The sequence below is a fragment of the Cygnus atratus genome, chromosome 9 (assembly GCF_013377495.2).
Source record: "Cygnus atratus isolate AKBS03 ecotype Queensland, Australia chromosome 9, CAtr_DNAZoo_HiC_assembly, whole genome shotgun sequence".
Taxonomy (NCBI): domain Eukaryota; kingdom Metazoa; phylum Chordata; class Aves; order Anseriformes; family Anatidae; genus Cygnus; species Cygnus atratus.
In genome coordinates this window covers 7,360,555-7,377,830 of record NC_066370.1, presented here as the reverse complement: position 1 = coordinate 7,377,830, position 17,276 = coordinate 7,360,555, and the positions used below count along the sequence as shown (strand labels likewise).

Here is a 17,276-nt window from a genome sequence, read left to right as displayed (position 1 = left end):
CAAGGTGAAGACTGCAGTATGCTGGATACTCCTCATGCAGTCCATGTAAACTCTGCAGCCTTCCTCTGACAGCCATATGTACGCCTTAGTATTAACTTCATGGAGCAACTCTTGAAAAGAGAATGTGCTTCAAACAGCTGACTTCTTCACTGAGATTATTAGTAGGATGCCAGTTCTAACTGGAGGTCAGCACCGTGTCAATGATCTGTTAGGACCGGATCACGTTTCATGTTGGCCGTGAGACGTCTATGAGGTCTAGCAGCCATAGATCTGGGCCAAATTAATATGAATAACCTTTATGTGGAAGGCTGTGTGTCTTGTTCAGTGCATCATCCTGTTGCCTGAAACTGTGGACTTAGAGATCCAGGACTAAATTAAATAAAAACAGTCCAATGAATGTCCAATTTTACTCAATCATCCAAATATATTATGATATTACAGCACTGTGGAGAGATATACCGTAGTTGAGATCATTATGACTGTTAATTTTCAGCCTTGTTGCCAAAGGGTGTTCCTCTGGAAAGGATCACAGGGATTGTAGAAAAGCATTATTTGAAAGACAATTAATTTTATTTAACTCCAGACTGATAAACAAAGAAAAAAGAAAAAGAAAAAAAAAAAGAAAAATAATGTTTATAACAGTTTGATGTTATTTCCATAAAAAGTGCTTCTCTCCTTAAACATGCACAAAAATGCATTCAAACAGCAATGTCAAAGAATTATTGCAAATCTGGTTTGTTTGCTTGTTTTTTAAACAAAACATAACAGCACAATAGTGTGATGAAGATCTTTGTTGTTTCCTGGTCAGTTTTATTTTTTCTTCTTAAATATCTGATGGCATACCTGGTCTTCACACGTCAATTCCTGCAGTATTAAAACAATTGGTAAGAATATAGTGGTACAAGTTGCATACCCAGCAGCTCTCCCCAGAAATTACTACAACTGTGCCACTGCATTACAAAGATATGCTTATGAAAAAGAGAACACAAGGAAAGAATAGTGAATTATATGTGACCAATCAGCAGGCATGCACCACATGTTGCAGCAATTAGATTTTGACATGTGACTTGAGCTCTACAAAGAATGAACTTGAAAAATGCGTAAAAATTGCTCTTTAATGGAAGGCTTTTTCATGTTCAATTATTAAAACAACATACTGTAATAGTTTATATTTCACATTACCTCATAATTCATGAGAAGTACTGAAACAGGGAAATTTAAACCAAACAAACAGAAAAAAGGAGGGTGCTTCAAAAGGATGGGGACATTTGCTTCAGAGATATGCCCAGCTGTATTTCAGTGGCCAGATCAATACAGGATTTTTGCCCAGTATTGCAGCTGATCTCTTGAAGTGTGGCACACGGTGCGCACACCTGCACATTGCAATGGACTCAGCTGGGTTAGTCTTCTGACTGTGCCGAATATGACTTGAAGGTGAACTGAAGCTGGCCTTTTGACCAGAAGTGGCCCTGACCTGCCATGGAGTTTCTGAAGACTCTTGTGAGAATCTGCTTGGTCTCTCTGCTTCCCCCAGTCTTAGGCTGAATACTGGAGCCAGCATGTAGCATCTTTGTTAGGTCAGCTTTTGAATATGTGAATATGTATTGAAATAGGTTTGAAAAAGTGCTCTGGACAGTTGACTTTCAGTTAGGTGACAGATGGTTTTTATAATTCATTGCCTCAACCTTTCAAGCATACAGACTTCAGGCAATGTGTCTAGCTGTACCAACTACCTGCAGCGTAAACTTGTCAAGGTGTAGATATCTAGATGCATATAATGAGATAGAAATTAATACATACTTTTCCATAATCTTTCTGCACCCACCTACTTCACCATCCAACATTGTCTTGCCCATTTCTTGATTGTTCTCCCAAGAAACTCTGGAATCATATTATTTACATTCTCTGTTATTTTGAAATCTTTCCGTGCTCCAGTGACTGCTCATTTCCTGCATGGCCCTTCTGGCCTCTCTGGGGCTCACTGTGTTTGTCTTTGGGCCACAGTTTACCATCTCAGATGTCTGAATGTTTTATCTTTTTATTGTACTAACACAAGATAATTGCAGTGTAGGTTGCTTGCAGGATCCTCTTGAGTACCCAGAGAGTGATTTCTGATCTGGATCACTGCATAGTTCCTGCATAGTACTTCTTTCATTCTTTCAGGACGAAAGTAACATTTTTCTTGCTATCTTTTACCTATACTTTCTTTTCTTTTCTTTTCTTTTCTTTTCCTTTCCTTTCCTTTCCTTTCCTTTCCTTTCCTTTCCTTTCCTTTCCTTTCCTTTCCTTTCCTTTCCTTTCCTTTCCTTTCCTTTCCTTTCCTTTCCTTTCCTTTCCTTTCCTTTCCTTTCCTTTCCTTTCCTTTCCTTTCCTTTCCTTTCCTTTCCTTTCCTTTCCTTTCCTTTCCTTTCCTTTCCTTTCCTTTCCTTTCCTTTCCTTTCCTTTCCTTTTTTTTTTTCCTTTTCTACCAGTGATTAAAGGAGAATGAGAAGACGTTAGAGGTGCAACGTAACAAGAAGGGTTAATAGCCAGAGGGCAGCGGACTGGAGCAAAAAAGGCACTGCAGGATTTTGTCTTAATTGGGAGCAGTTGGAAAGAAATTGAGCATTCCTGAGATGTAGCAGAAGTGGGATTTCCTTAGAGTTCAGAGATCAGAGCTGTCTAAATAAAGACATTTCTAACTAGAATAAGTAACAAAACCTTTGAAATGGAAGAACTGAATTTTGTTGCAGTCTGTTATGCACTATGTATCTGTATATCAGCCCTTACCAGATGCAACTGGTCTCCTTCAATCCAGTGCTTCCAGCCTCGGTTTTTCTTTTCACCTTTCTGAACACATATCAGTTTGTCACCGTCCCAGGTCACTAGTGTCTGCATGAATCAAGTAATTAGCTCAGATATGTTAACAAGAAACTTACAAATACATGAAAATAAGTTCATTCAATCAAACAATGAGAAGAAACAATTACAGTTTCTTCCTACCATTCCCTATTTTCCTCCTAAGAAAATATAAATCAACCAGTCATCCAAAACCCTGAATGCTTTCAAGATGACATCACTGTTTTGATGTCAAGCTTTTACAGTATTTTGTAGTGAATTTCCGTGTATTTCTTTACATACACTAAGGTAGCATTCATATCACCTAGTGAATTGCTGAGCCCTTTTTTTTTTTATGAAAGTGATTTTTTTTTCTTGCTGTTTAAAGTCACTAATAAAAAGATCATAAGGTTTCATGAGTGAAGATCTGCGGGCTTATACCAGATAGTGCTGTGCGAGCACTTCTTATAGCTCTGCATAAAATAACAAGAGGAAGTATATGTTAATATAATCTTGTACAATACAATTATTTACTTTATATCATCTTCCCTGCACTTTCACAAGAGGGCTTTAAACAGAGATATCATGAGCCAAAGAGAGAAAGAAACTTTTACAGAGGAATTTTAGTTGAGTCACTGGTGCATCGAAGGTGAAGGACAGGGGTCTGCATGTGAGCTCCAGGTGGAACAGTGACAGATGCAGGAGCGTCTGTGTGACTTAACCTCCATTCTAACTGTGCATGTGGATGGCACAGCACCGCTCAGCTGTTGAACATACTCATATGAGGTCAGAAAGACATAACAGTATAAGTGCTCAGAGATGATAAATAAATAAAAAAGGAGGTCAATAGATTTGGAGACTAGTCCACTAGTCTCCACAAGAATCTGGAGAATGTGATTTGCCAAAGTGTACAGATTCATGAGATAGCTGCAACTTTGTGGGCAACATGAAGTTGAAGGATTTAGACCTACAGTGAAAAAAGTTTAAACTACTTCTTGCTCTGCGTTATAGAGGTCATACTTGAATTTCTTCCTTCAAAGAGGTCAACAGTAGCTTCCTCAAATATACTATCCCATACAAAGGCTTATTTGACCTAAAGGATCTTGTTAATGCTAGTGCTATCTATCAGAACAAATTCCAGCTTTTGGGAAAATACTCACTGGAAGTTCTGGTATCCAAAAATTGTAGGAGCACTATGCGGTTAATTCATCTTTTGATTATTCCTTTATGGGGGTGTCTTATTTCCTTTATGGGGGATTATTTCCCCTATGGGGGAGTCTTTCTGGAACATCTTTTGTAAGAAGAGAGGCTGAGAGATCTGGGAGTGTTCAGCCTTGAGAAGAGATGGCTCAGAGTGGAATCTCATCAATGTGTGTAAATACCTAATGGAAGAGAATGAAGATGAGGGAGCCAGACTCTTCTCAGTAGTTCCCACTGACAGGACAAGAGACAATGGACTCAAATTAAAAGACATGAAATCCCATCTGAACACAAGAGGTTGCTTTTTAACCATGCGGGTGGTCAAACATTGGCAGGGGTTGAACAGGGAGTTTCTGGAGTCTCCATCTGTAGAGGCAGTCAAATCCTGACTGGCCCCAGCACTGAGCTATGTGCCCCGGCTGACCCTGCTGGAGTGGATGGGTTGGACTACGCGACCTCAGGAAGTCCCTTCCATCCTTAACCATTCAGTGGTTCTGTGTGATTCAGAGTCTGTCACTAATAGGGTATTGGATACACTGATTCTTGTCCAGGAGCAGGAGGATCATATCTGCAATGAAAAGTTCTCTTTACAGGATGAATTCTCTACTTAGATATGCTACAGTAAATTCAGAGGAACTTCTTTCGAATTGCTCTAGATTTGAACCATTGTAAATTAGGGAGACATTTAACCATGTATCATAGGCAAATCCTCATCAGACCAGTTGCAGTCAGTGGAAGTTCAGTTATTAAAAATCTCCAAGAGTATTGGGAGCCTAATTCATATTCTGGTTCAGTGCTGGTTGATTTATTTCGCTTATGAGGGAGCTTTCTATTAATAACAAGACAAAACTCATTCCATTTCAGTTAACTTCTTTCATACTTACGGTATTTTTAAGCTACACGGTCTTTAAATTATCTATGCCCTCTTTATATTTAAATGTTGTCTAGCAGTTTTATTACCTTTATCTAACTTCAGTGTGTTTGAGGCATTGTTTTGTTAATAAAATGACCAGAAAATTATTTTAGAGCAGTCCAGAGATCAATGGCATGATGTGTTTCCTCTTTCCTCCTCCTCTTGTTAGAAACAAATAATATAATTTGTTCAGAAAAGAATATTAGGCAAAAGTGATTAAACCAGGTAGGGTAACAACTGTACAAGCTGTGCTTCCTTCCTTCCAAATAATTGGTAATGAAGAGGAAATCAGTAAGTCTGCAAGTGAAGTGATTTTGCCCAGACAGAGAGAAAATGGCTTTGACAGTGGCAAAGATTTAAGGATTTAAGGACTGGTGTAACTGATGATTCCTTAGATCCTTAGTAGTGCCTTCAACTGATCTAAAGAGTTGTGGGGGCAAAGTCTTAAAGCACAAACCCCATCACAGGAGTATGTCCCACCCAGTGCTCACTGGAGAAAGTGACAGGAAAAAAATAGACATAGGGATATTTGATACTGGAAAATGGGTCTTATTATTTGATGGCTTGCAGTGCTGTGACTGAGAAATAATTTGGAAGAAGTCATAGAAGTCATAGGAATTACACTGCACAAAACTGATTTAAGAATGAAAAGCGATCCACAGTGAATAAGCAATGCACTCTGTTAAATCTGTGCCACTCCAGTGAAGGATTGTGTGAGTTCAAATATGAGCATGTTATTTATGCTGCCGCTTTCCTGTGGCAATTGCCAAAGCAAGATGGGCCTTGTTGGCAGTGGGTTTTGATCTGAGCTACTGAGAGTTTGGCAACAAGGTCTGAAACTTTGTTTATTGGGAAGATAATAGTGGTAATGGTGCAGAAGACAGCCTGGAGAAGAACAGGAGAGCTGATTGCTGAGTGGAAGATGTGGTAACTGTCAGAAGAGTTGATAGGGGTAAATTCAGTGAATGATGGCCAAGACAGGCAGGTGGTGCAAGGAGATTTTCAAAACCCTGAAGGGGACAGTCAATGGAAATTTAAGGTCTATCACCCTTTCTACCTTCAAAAATCTTGCTTAAGTATTTTAGGTGTGAGAACAGAAATTAAACAGAAGCATGGAGCTGAATTCAGTAAGTGAATTTAACTGACAGTCATATCTGTTCTCCTTACTGACTTCCCTGACATGGACTGGTTTGAATGCCTCACAAGACTTACTAGCTGATTCTGCTGTAGCAGATAGGGGCTGTGCTAACACACAATAAGGTCCTTGATCCAAACATTCCTTGTCCACACAGCTCACTGAAAGGTGTCTGAAGATATGCCCATAGTTTCCCACAGGAACTCTGACCTTGGGTTACTCCTCCAATCCTTGAAAGATCAAAGCATGCATTGCAAGGCCTTCTTGCCTGTCACTGCCTGCAGGCCTGCATTTGCACCTGTACCACGGGTAACTTGGCTCACGTTTTCTCCTTGTCCCTTCCCCAAACTAACCTAAATTTAATAGCTGAGTGCACCTGATTTTAAACAATGTCCAATTGTTAAACTGTCCAACTGAGGTTGAGCAGGCTCATACTACACGTCCAATATGAACCTAGCCATTCACAGCTGAAAATTTTTATTGACACGGAGAGTATCCTAAAATCAAAATGATAAATTTAGAATTTCTTTAAGGAAGTTACATAGGTAATAATAAACTGCTTTTTTTAACTTTCTAAATTAAGGGATATCATAGAAAAGCTGAAAAAATCCCCCATCAGAAAAATATTTTATTAATAATTGTCCTCATGTATCTGAGTATGCATCCTAATCTGTATTTATTATAAATGCTTGTAGCAGGAAAGAAAACTGTCTCAAGATGCAAATTATTTGTGCTTTATAAAAATCCACTAATGTCTGTAAAGTTCTGGCAATTAATTTTATCATTTATTCAGCTGTTTTTTGGAACTGCTGGTGCTAATTGCGGTGTAAAGATGAATCAGATGCTACATTTATACCTTAACCACTCGGTTATCGAGTCCTTTGGTATGTTCTTCAAACTCCACTCCCACAGTGTAGTTCAGTTCGTAGTTTCTGAGAGTACTGAGTGTTTTTGTTTTAAAGTTGTCTCCATCTTGAATAATCTCCTTTGTTTGTTTCAGGTGTTTTGCAACCTTACGAGTTGCAAAATCAATATCTGCCAAAAAAAACAGAAAAGAGAGTATCACACAAAATTCCAACATTTGTTACTAAAAATAAAAAAGTCACCATTCATCATTTACATTTACACATCATAAAAATGACACTTTATTTAATGATAAATTAATTTCTCAAATAACCTCTTTACCTGCAATATTTCACAGAGAAAAAGATCTTTTAAAAATAACGACTTGTGTTTGCAAGGCTTTCAACTTGAAAATCTTCCACCGATTTTGCATTTTCTTATTAAGTGGGTATCTGTGGGAATATAATGTAGCAGAGCTACAACATGCAACCAGCAGTTAATACATGCTGGCTTCTTAAATTATCTGAATCTCCAGATTTTTTTAGAAGTGAAATAACAAGACCTACATTTCTTTTTTGGCCTCACTCACGCATGAAGCCGTGGGATGCCAGGAGTGCTATTATCATCCTGTGCCTGAGAGCCTTTCCCTCTTCCAAGCGTGCAGTATAAATCAAGTAGCTCTTAGGCATATGAAGATACTGGTATGCGTCCTGCGGGGTTACAAATGTTGGCCACTCCCAACACGAGGTCCTCAGAATAATATTCCTTTTCAGAAAATAAGCATGTTAAAATGACTATGTAATCTATGTGATTTTGACATGTTACTCTAAAGTGGAACCTATAACCTCTGGGAGTATACAAGAAGTTAATTAATTAATTAAAAAATTGCAGAAGTTTTACTAATGAATGAAAGAGAAACAATCCCATAACTGATATCTATTATAGTTAAAAAGCAGAGACAGAAATAAATTGTAGTTAGATGTTAAAGGAATAATGATTCAAAGTAAAAAATTGAAAAAGTATCAAACTACAGCATTTGGCAATTCATCTTTAATGTTCTGTCTGCATTCTATGCAGTGCTCATCTCCTTAACATCCTTATTTTGTTCATGATGAAGGCTAACGTCATAATGTAAACAACTGCTTGCAACTGAATACATTGAAAGTTATCGAAAGGAGAATATATATTACCATCACAACAGTTTGCCCCAGACAATCCACCTACTGCCAGCTGCATTGCCAGCTGCAATAAATATTTCTGAACAGCTGGCAATGAATCTTAATAAGGTGCTATATGCAAATTAAATAATCTCACATGTTTCTGCAAGAGATTGAAAAATGGTTGTGGCTTTTTAGCCATCCTTTAGTAGTTTTGCATATGAATTAATCATTGTCAGCTCAGCAATGCCACATACTAATGGAGTCCTTTCTGTTTTGGTAGATTCATTATACTACTTGTGAAGTACTAATCGAGTTGAGTGAGAGCATTGGCTTGAGAAGAATTTTTTAACATGGGGAATAATGTTCTTGTTCAGTATTTATATTCAAGACTTCTTGGGTATATTTTATCTACTATGTTGGATTAAAAGTATCTCTGGGTCTGATTTATAACCAGGTAGCATAAAATTTAGGTCTCTCTGAGGAAAAAAAACTGTCTAGACTTCTAAAGAAATGCTATTTCTGACTAATATATTAGTCTTGTAGCTCCTGGAGAAAAATTGGGAGGTTTTATTAAAACATGGTTTTCATAACTGCATGTTGAACAATACAAGCAATAAAGATGATATATTGTTCTATTATAGTAGATTAAAATACTTTGTAACATGTTTACGATAAAACCAAAGTTTCTGGCTTAAAGGGCAAAACTATTCTTTAATTAAAGTATAGAAATACATATTTATTAATATAACGACGGATGAATTTAAAAAAAATGCCTCAGAGTGCTTTGAACCTGAGGATTTTAATACTTAAATATCAACCACATGCAAATTCGGGAGAAACAAAGTAGAAGAATATCTTTTCACCTTTTCCAATTCATTTCCTTTCACTGATCACAAGTTAATGAAGAATGTAGTCTGCAAATAACCTATAGTCATATGGATCTTCTTTCTTTTTTTCTTTTTCTTCTTTTTTCTTTTTTTATTTTTTTTCCCAATAATTTAGTGGCAGTTTGTCACTACTATAATGTATAACTCATATATGCATGTATGCACAAAAAATCATGGTGTACTAGTGCAAACAACTCCTTCATCCCAACCAGTTGCTGATGTTGTTATTGGGAAAGTAGTTTGAAAATGTAAGAAAGTTCAGTGAATATGTCTCCATTAGAGTGTGCCCAGGGTAGGCAATGAATCAAAGTATTTCCCAGGAAGAATAAATCTATATTGCATTCCTTATTCTAACACATTCTTTCTCCTTTATCTTAGGCTATTGAGTGGGTCAAGTGCTTTTATTCTTGTGAACTGTTACTTCTTTTTTAAGCAGCCTTCTCAGTATCAGATGTCTGTAGTCCAGACTCCATTGTAGGCTGAATTCATCCATTTTTCTTCCCGTTTCCATTGGGAAATACAAGATCAGAAGGGGATAAAAAATACACTTTTTATTTAATTTAAATATTTATATTATTTTATTTAATAACAACAAAGTGATAATTTATCCACTGACTGAAATGGTTCTAAGGATGCTGTTAAGATGCATATCTTTACAAGTAACTGTCAAATCCCAGCTCTCTCATATGACATCAATTAGTGTGTACCTTTCTCCTGAAATTCATGATACTATCTTAACTATTATTATTTATATATATATAAATATACCTCTAAGGTGTTTGTGTATAGTACTTACAGACTTTCCTGAAGTCATCAGGCTTTTCTCTGTAAATGTAAAAGCTAAAAACTCAGAATAGGGAAACCTGCCTTTCTTTCTTATATAAGCTGAAGCTTTGAGGAAATAATAAATACTTTCAACAGTTGTTGGTAAATCGTGAAAGTTTATTTTTATGAGTTTGCATGTCTTTCTTCTCTGTCCGTCTAAACAGATAAATAAATTAAGACATGGACTCTTTGATGGGACTAAAACTAGTAAAAATTCAGCTAAAGCATCATTTTTTTTCATCTCAGTCAAGCATTTTCTGGTATTTATCCCCAAGTCAATCACTAGTGTAGGCATTGAGGATTGTTGGATTTAGATATCATTACCTGATTACCTGATGTATTAGACTGTTCTTCCTAACAAATACATTATCTTAACTTGTGGAAGATGGCTGCATAGTATATTACTGATTTTGAACCACTGAATTGTTTTTATAATCTACATAGGTAGCTATTTTTGTATCTGAGCAAACAAGTTCTCTAGCTCTCCAATAACTTGAATCAAAAACTTTTGGACAAAGCTCAAGGAAGCCACAAATCTGATCTTGACTTTGGGTGAAAAGTACAGTGTACTTTGACTTGAAAAATCTTTTTTATCATTATAACTCTTAGAGTGGCATCTGCTACTGTAAAAAGTCGGAGCAAGATGAAGATCAAATGCTCAACAGAAGATATATATCAATGACCATTAGATAGAAAACAATGAGACAACAGCTGGGAATGAGAAGTGCATAAGCACAACTGGGCCCGTGAGGGCTGTCCACTGTAAGCATGAAAATAAAATATCTAAATATAGAGTAATATCTTTGGCTACAAATTTTCTCATGTTTAATACTTAGATCACTGTAATTGCAAGTACATTTCAATTACTTCATTTTCAATGTGATTGACAAACCCTTATGCCACAAGGCACAATACAGAAATAAAATTTTTTCCATTAATTTTTAGAAAGATTTTACATATAACAAAAGCATTTTATCTATATATCTATATAGTTAATATTTTTTATTTTACCTAAAGCAACCATGTAGCCTTCAAAGTTTTCATTGGATTCCATTTCCCACGTCCCATTATAATCAGCAGGCATGGTGGCAAGAGCTTAAAACCAACTTCAGATCAAAAGGTAAAGCTGGAAACAGGACCTGTTACGAGAGCATTTTATAAACCTTCTCAAATCTTTTTTTTTTTTTTTTTTTTAAGGTTTATGGTTTTCTAGATAATACAGTTTAAGGGTCAGAGTGATAACCCTAGAAAACTTCGCCTTCATTAACAAAGTTCAGTTGAACAGCTGGCAGACAAGGATCACTTCTGAAATATGTAGTAATACAGGATATGATTTTACAGTGACCTTTGTAAAGAACTACTAGCTATTATGGGATACCTTTGAGATATATTGAACACAGTGGCAAATTGTACAGCACAGTTAAAGTTCCCAAGGTGAATTCTTTTTTTCAGTTCCTTTCTAGGTGTGACATTTCCCTGTGAAGAACCAACCTTACAAAGCTGACAGACCCAGAACTCCCATTTAAAATTGATGGAAGTCTTGAAAGTGTAAAAAATGCAAGATAGGACAGAAAAGGAAATATTTCTGTTGAAAATATATTTGCTTTCCTTTGATTTTCAAATATTTATATACCAAGAGCGGTGCTTACACCAACTTTGATTTAACAAAATCATTGGCTACTCTGCAGCAAGTTTAGCAAATGTACAATAAATCAAGGTAAATCATAATTAGTCTCAATCCTACCCTATTAATTGCTTTTAATTACTCTGAAACATAGCAGTTTGTGTTAGGAAGGTATTTTTCATCCAGCAGCACTACATTATTGTGGGGAAAAGCACAGATGTAAGTTGTGCAAATAAGCACATTCAGAATGTGTCTGAATAGAGACTTTGAACGTGCAGTAGAACTTTATAGGAGATTAAAGTAAGCACTAAAAGCAACTTAATATGAGCTAAGGCTTTAAATTCTTTGGCTTTAATTAATCAAGGTAACTTATAGACAGCTGTACAAATGGAACAATTGAAGTGATCAGGAGTCCAGTGCTCCCTGCTTTTTCTTCTCTCTTTCTTCTTTTTTATTTATTTATTTTTTAACAGGGATATTATTAAAATTTTTGCTAGAAAAATATAAAGATCTAGAACTCCAACCCAGAAATAAGGAAATTCAAAAGTTACTGTTCTTACAATGTCTTCTGTATGCTTTTACTTTGTTAAAATGTAATTCTCCGCAGAAGGCACTTTAGGACTCCACAGAGGCTGGAAATTTGTACAGAGGTTAAAAAAGAAAAACTATAAAAGTTAAGAGTTGCTGGGAGTTCAGTGCTTAAAATACCTTTGAGTGATACTTAAAGAGCTCGTTTAAGAGAAGGAGAAGTATTTGATCCCTACTTACAGAAGATATTACGAGGGCTTTCAATCAGACACAGGGTTAGGAAACTGAAGTGATTGAAAGCTGAAGAATTCCTGCATGAATGTGCATAGGACGATATCTGCATTCGTAACCGTATAGTTCGTCTACAGACCAGTTTGCCAATGGAAATTGGTAAACTAATCACTGTTTGAGATCACTGCAGAAGGTTACTTTCTAAAACGTGCCTCATTTCAAGCACAAGTTACTGGGCTGAACACATATGTATTTGCTTCCATTGTAAGAATTTTGAGATGAAACACTATCAATGATGTTATGCAGAAAGTCAAATTTGAAATGCTCTGTTCTTAAAACATTGTTCTACCATGATATTATGTAATAGTTGTGCAATAGGCTTGACTTCACCTGTCTCTGTGTACTTTCTTTCTTAGTCTACACATTACATCAATATGCATAAATACAGTCCCATTATTTATGCATTTTATGTAGATAGTGAAAGATTCTTTTAAAACAAGGAAAAGAAAATGTTATTACTCCCAAGTCAGCCACTCACAAACACTCAAAATCAGCTGTATAAGCAACATCACTTCAGTTGCCTTGTGCACATGCATAATAATCTCTAAGAGCATTATCACACTGTTTTTCCAACTGGAAGTTATTCCCTCCATCAGTGCACTACAGGGATGATCAATTTATAAGCAGCTACTCAGTATATCTCCAAATGCCTAGTGGTGGATGTATAAGAAGGAATGAATCAAACTGAATGTGTACATTCACCTTCTAAAATCAGAGCATATGCTAGAAGCTCACGGTGACAGTTTTTATATGCTCAATGATTTTAGCTCTGAGGTAGTTTGCTTTCTGTCTAACAGTCATTTTGACAAGATGCGGAAGTGACCGAAACTGTATCATGTGATGTGATTATCAATAATTAACATATATTATGAGCTACTAAAGAAATAGATGGTTCCATTACTGTAGATATGCAAAGCTAGCCACATTCAGAGAACACAAATTATGAGATAAGATCTTGCTGTACATATAAGGCCTTAATTAATTAATAGCATATACATATAATTGTACAGGTTTTCACAATTCTGCTTTGTTTGTGTCCATCCCTTATTATTTTATTTTTAAATAACTTTTTTTTTTCTATGTGTGTATTTTGTAAACTCCCTATTAGGACCTCTCTAAGCACAGGTTTATTCAACGGAATGGAAATAGCTCTTGTGAGCCTTTCAGGTGAATAAGCAACTGGCTTACAGACACTAAATTTAATCAATCAAGGAAACATCTAAGTTGGGAATTAATAAAACATGAATTATTGACTTGACAGAGTTCTGTGATGCTTCATGAGCTTTTAAAGAGCATTGTGTTAAGACCCACAAAGAGAATTTTTAGTTTACGAATCAATATCTTGATAGGCAATAAAACCTCTACCACATTTAAATGCCTGCCTAAATCATACGGAGCTACTAGACAGTGCAGATGTTGTTAACACAAATTTATAAAAGCCCCGTGTGGATAATTTTAAGTCCGCAGATCACTGACCCACTGTATTGACAGTGTTCTTTTGCGACTGTGCCTTGCCAGTTATACTGGCCAGCCTCTCGTTGCATTTTAGCTTTAAAATTCTTCAAAAAAAAATTCTTCAAAACTTTAAATCTTAAGAATTATTCTATTTGCTCTGTGTTTATTGTTTATGCAGCACATACACAGAGAAAACCTCACAAATAGCAAAACAACATTTCATTCCTATGTCATGAGTATGCATTTACGGAAATGAAGAAAAGGTGTCCTCTTTTACTTGTCATGATAATCATGTTCTCAGCACCCATTCCTTGCAAGATCACCAGTAAACTCAGTTGGCATGCCATGTATAGCATGTACAGAATCTTGGGAATGGGAGGAATTAGGTGTATTTTTTCATGTTTTCCAATATGTATGTGAAAAACAAAGGCTCTGGGCTCATAGTTTGTGTGTCAGGTTTCAACCAGGGATAAGTTTTATGGCCAAGTAATAAGACCTTGGAAATAAAACAATGTAATGAAAAGACAGAAGACTGTACATTGTTAAAGCCTGAGTAACCTTGACAGTATTTAGTTGTGTGTGAAGAAATGAAGATGGCATTTCTTGCCTTTGTCCTATGAATCAATATTGATTAGTGGCAGTTTGAAAAAGAACATCTCATAAAAAAGCCTGAACTGACAGGACTGAGATGTGAGGCCCAAGCCTTGTTTCTGTGGAATGAGTCAGCAGTCATGAAAGACACTTCAAACACTTGCCTCCAGTTCCTCTCATGGTATCCAAGTCCTGCCCAGATGAAAAATCCTATAAGGGTGTCTGAAAGTGTTCAGCCTTCTTGCTAGCTGAAAGAGCTTGTGGTGCACTGTCCTTGAGAAAGCTTATGCAGCAATACACTTTTAAGAGAACTGTGGAAGGAACAGAGGCTACTGGTAAAACAGATTTTTTTTCTGTCAACTTCTGGGCATGTCGTTTTGAAGAGACAGTAGTATGTTTTCCACTTTGTCCTTACCTCACTTTCATTTTCCTTTAAAACTATCTAATATGTATATGTATCACAGGAGAAAGAATGCCTCGTACTCCACTGATCAGGCCCCACGCTCCACATGCTTACCAGCAGGGACTTTTGCCTATGGTTATTTGGTTGCTCTTTAGCACATAGAAATATGGCAAGCTGCTAAAGTTGTTCTCAGCAATTGAATTCCCCTGAAAGATTCAGACAGAAGGAGCATGGTCATAGACACCTATTATTATTTTAAACTTGTTACCACATGTGAACTCATGTTTATTTTCATTTTTATGAAAATTAATTGCTTGAAATGTATTCAGTGATGGCTGCTACTGCAAAAACTGTCAGAGGTGCTATCTCACCAGGCTTGGGGCTCTCTTTAGCACAAACACGAGCGGTCACGTTATGACAACTAAAAGTAACCTGGAGGGAGGCAATCCGCTTCTTGTCAGTATGCAAAATGCCTAGCAGGCCTTGGGGATTCAGCTGGATTAAGACAGGCGTGAGCTATGGGGCAGAAAATTTACTAAGAAATGGCAGGAGCAGTAGGAGAGAGAAGTACAGCAGAAGAGGACCAAATTAAAAGCATCATATGCAAAATGAGCTCAGCAAACAGCAACTGGTTGCCCAGTTATTAATGGTTGCTGTCGCCCAATATCAAAGGGCACTAAACTACCTTGGATAATCTTAGCTCACAAGCTTTCTTGCCAGGTCTGATACAACCAGGTATAATCAAGCCTGCCTCACCTTCTCAGGCTTAATTAGAGTCTTGGCTTCTACTTCTAAGTTTGCTTGTCTGTTCAGGTCTGAACCCTACAGAGAAGAATAGGAAGTTTGACCAGTTGCACATATGGTTGTTGACTAAACACTTGTTATTTAATGTAAATTCTTAGCTGATCATGCCCAAGCAGAACTCTGAAGCAACAAAAGGGTTGTTGACACCAAAAAAAGGTAAGAGGAGCAGCATTCGCATCTCAGTAGAGGAACATGTCTGACATCTGTTGACAAAACAATAACGACTGGTTGCAAATGCTCTGGTAGGGTGAGGACATGCACATAGCTTGCAATTATGCCATTTTGGTATGTTTCATCAGTGTCTAGATTCATTTTAAACAAAAAAAAACACAGAAATCTGTTTCTAATCAATCTTCCAGAAATAAAAAATAGGCTTTCTGACATTGGATATATTTTTCTGTTTTTGATCAATGACTGTCTGTCTTCATTCAGTCTCTTCTCTTCTACTTCATCTGATCTTGTTAGTTTAAAATACAGGTATTATGCTCTTTATTAATTAGAAGCCTTCCTTCTCTCTTACTAAGGGCTTTGGCTCAGTAGTAGAGACTTCATAATGTACTCGTGAACTTGTCACTAAGTTTTATTTTAAGAAGAAATCATCTAGTGGATGCTACTGGATTGAAAACTTACTTTAATAGAAGTGGTTTGTATTTTGAAAAAGTATATTGAAGATACATAATAGCTAATTATAAAACTGACCTTGATTTTTAAAATAAATGGAAAACACTGAATTTATTATTTACTTAATTCTGCTTAGGAGTTTTTCTGTGCTGTCTACCCATAGATTTCAAGGAAGAGGGTAAAAATTTGACTTCTGTAAAATTGGAAAAACAGGTTTTGTCAAGGTCATGAAATAAACCACTAGTTAGAGCAAGTTGTAGAGTACAATCCTTTATTTTATCCATTAAAGCATACTTCTTTCTGGGCTGACTATAATGTTGATTGAAAACCTGAGCCCAGTTTAAGTGCTTTGTCATTGACATTAAGGCTGCTTAAATCTTCTCTCCAAAGATTTCTTCAAGATCTGAATTCCATGCATGAGCTATGCATTAATATCTGTAACTGTAATCTACAACTTAATTGTATTTATTCTGTGGCAAAGTTTTGTAATTGCAACTGCCACTTCTTATTATCATCAGACAAAGGTTGTATTACTCAGACATTGAACTGGAATACTGATTGATAGTTTTTGAATTAAAGAAATCTATAGAAAGCAGTGTGTTTTATTTTTCTTTGATGCTTCTATGACAAGCATAATTTAGCTAAGAAAATGTGCATCTCCTTTATCACTTTCATTTTAATGCAGGGTCTCATCCATTAGAATAACATTTTAAAGAGTCCATTTTACCAAACAGAAATAGTTCTTTTGCCTCATCTGGAGAACACTTTAAAAGCGTACTTTCAAATACCTTAGACCTCAAGTTCTCACAGATCTCCTAACTGGTATAATTTGATAATGGAAAGATTTGTAGTATGTAATCCCATTTTGCTTAAAGTTCTAGAATCTAGATGAACAGATAAAGCGATATCATCTGCTGTAATTAATATACAATTTTGAATTCACTGTAGCCATTTAAAAAAAGATTAAAACCATTCTTGTCATAATCATCAGGACATAAAGGCACTGTCCCAGAAAGACTGTAAATTAGGCCCAGGTATATTGATAAAAATACACAATAAAATTCTTCCAGTTTGTTTTCTTTCACTGTGGTGCTACCAGAATAGGGCATTTACAGAACTGTTATACTAGTCCTAAAAAAAAATTACTAGATAGCTGAGTGTACCTGTTTCCTAAATGTT

General features: G+C 36.2%; 1 protein-coding gene across 1 annotated transcript; it reads right to left on the bottom strand.

Annotated features, from left to right (window-relative positions):
- Window positions 1-810: 810 nt before the first annotated feature.
- RBP2 (retinol binding protein 2) lies at window positions 811-10,864 on the bottom strand. The gene is made up of 4 exons (XM_035544789.1): window positions 10,792-10,864; window positions 6,922-7,100; window positions 2,770-2,871; window positions 811-864 (listed from the first exon to the last, which is right to left on the bottom strand). The coding sequence occupies exons 1-4, from the start codon at window positions 10,862-10,864 to the stop codon at window positions 811-813; spliced, it is 408 nt and encodes a 135-aa protein (XP_035400682.1).
- Window positions 10,865-17,276: the final 6,412 nt, after the last annotated feature.

What these genes read in the sequence shown, in the direction of transcription:
- RBP2 (XM_035544789.1), bottom strand. Translation starts at nt 10,864, where the DNA reads ATGCCTGCTGATTATAATGGGACGTGGGAAATGGAATCCAATGAAAAC. An exon ending in AGGCTACATGGTTGCTTTAG is followed by an intron (nt 7,101 to 10,791) that starts GTAAAATAAAAA and finishes TTTTTTTGGCAG; the next exon opens with ATATTGATTTTGCAACTCGT. An exon ending in AAGGAGACCAGTTGCATCTG is followed by an intron (nt 865 to 2,769) that starts GTAAGGGCTGAT and finishes TTAATACTGCAG; the next exon opens with GAATTGACGTGTGAAGACCA.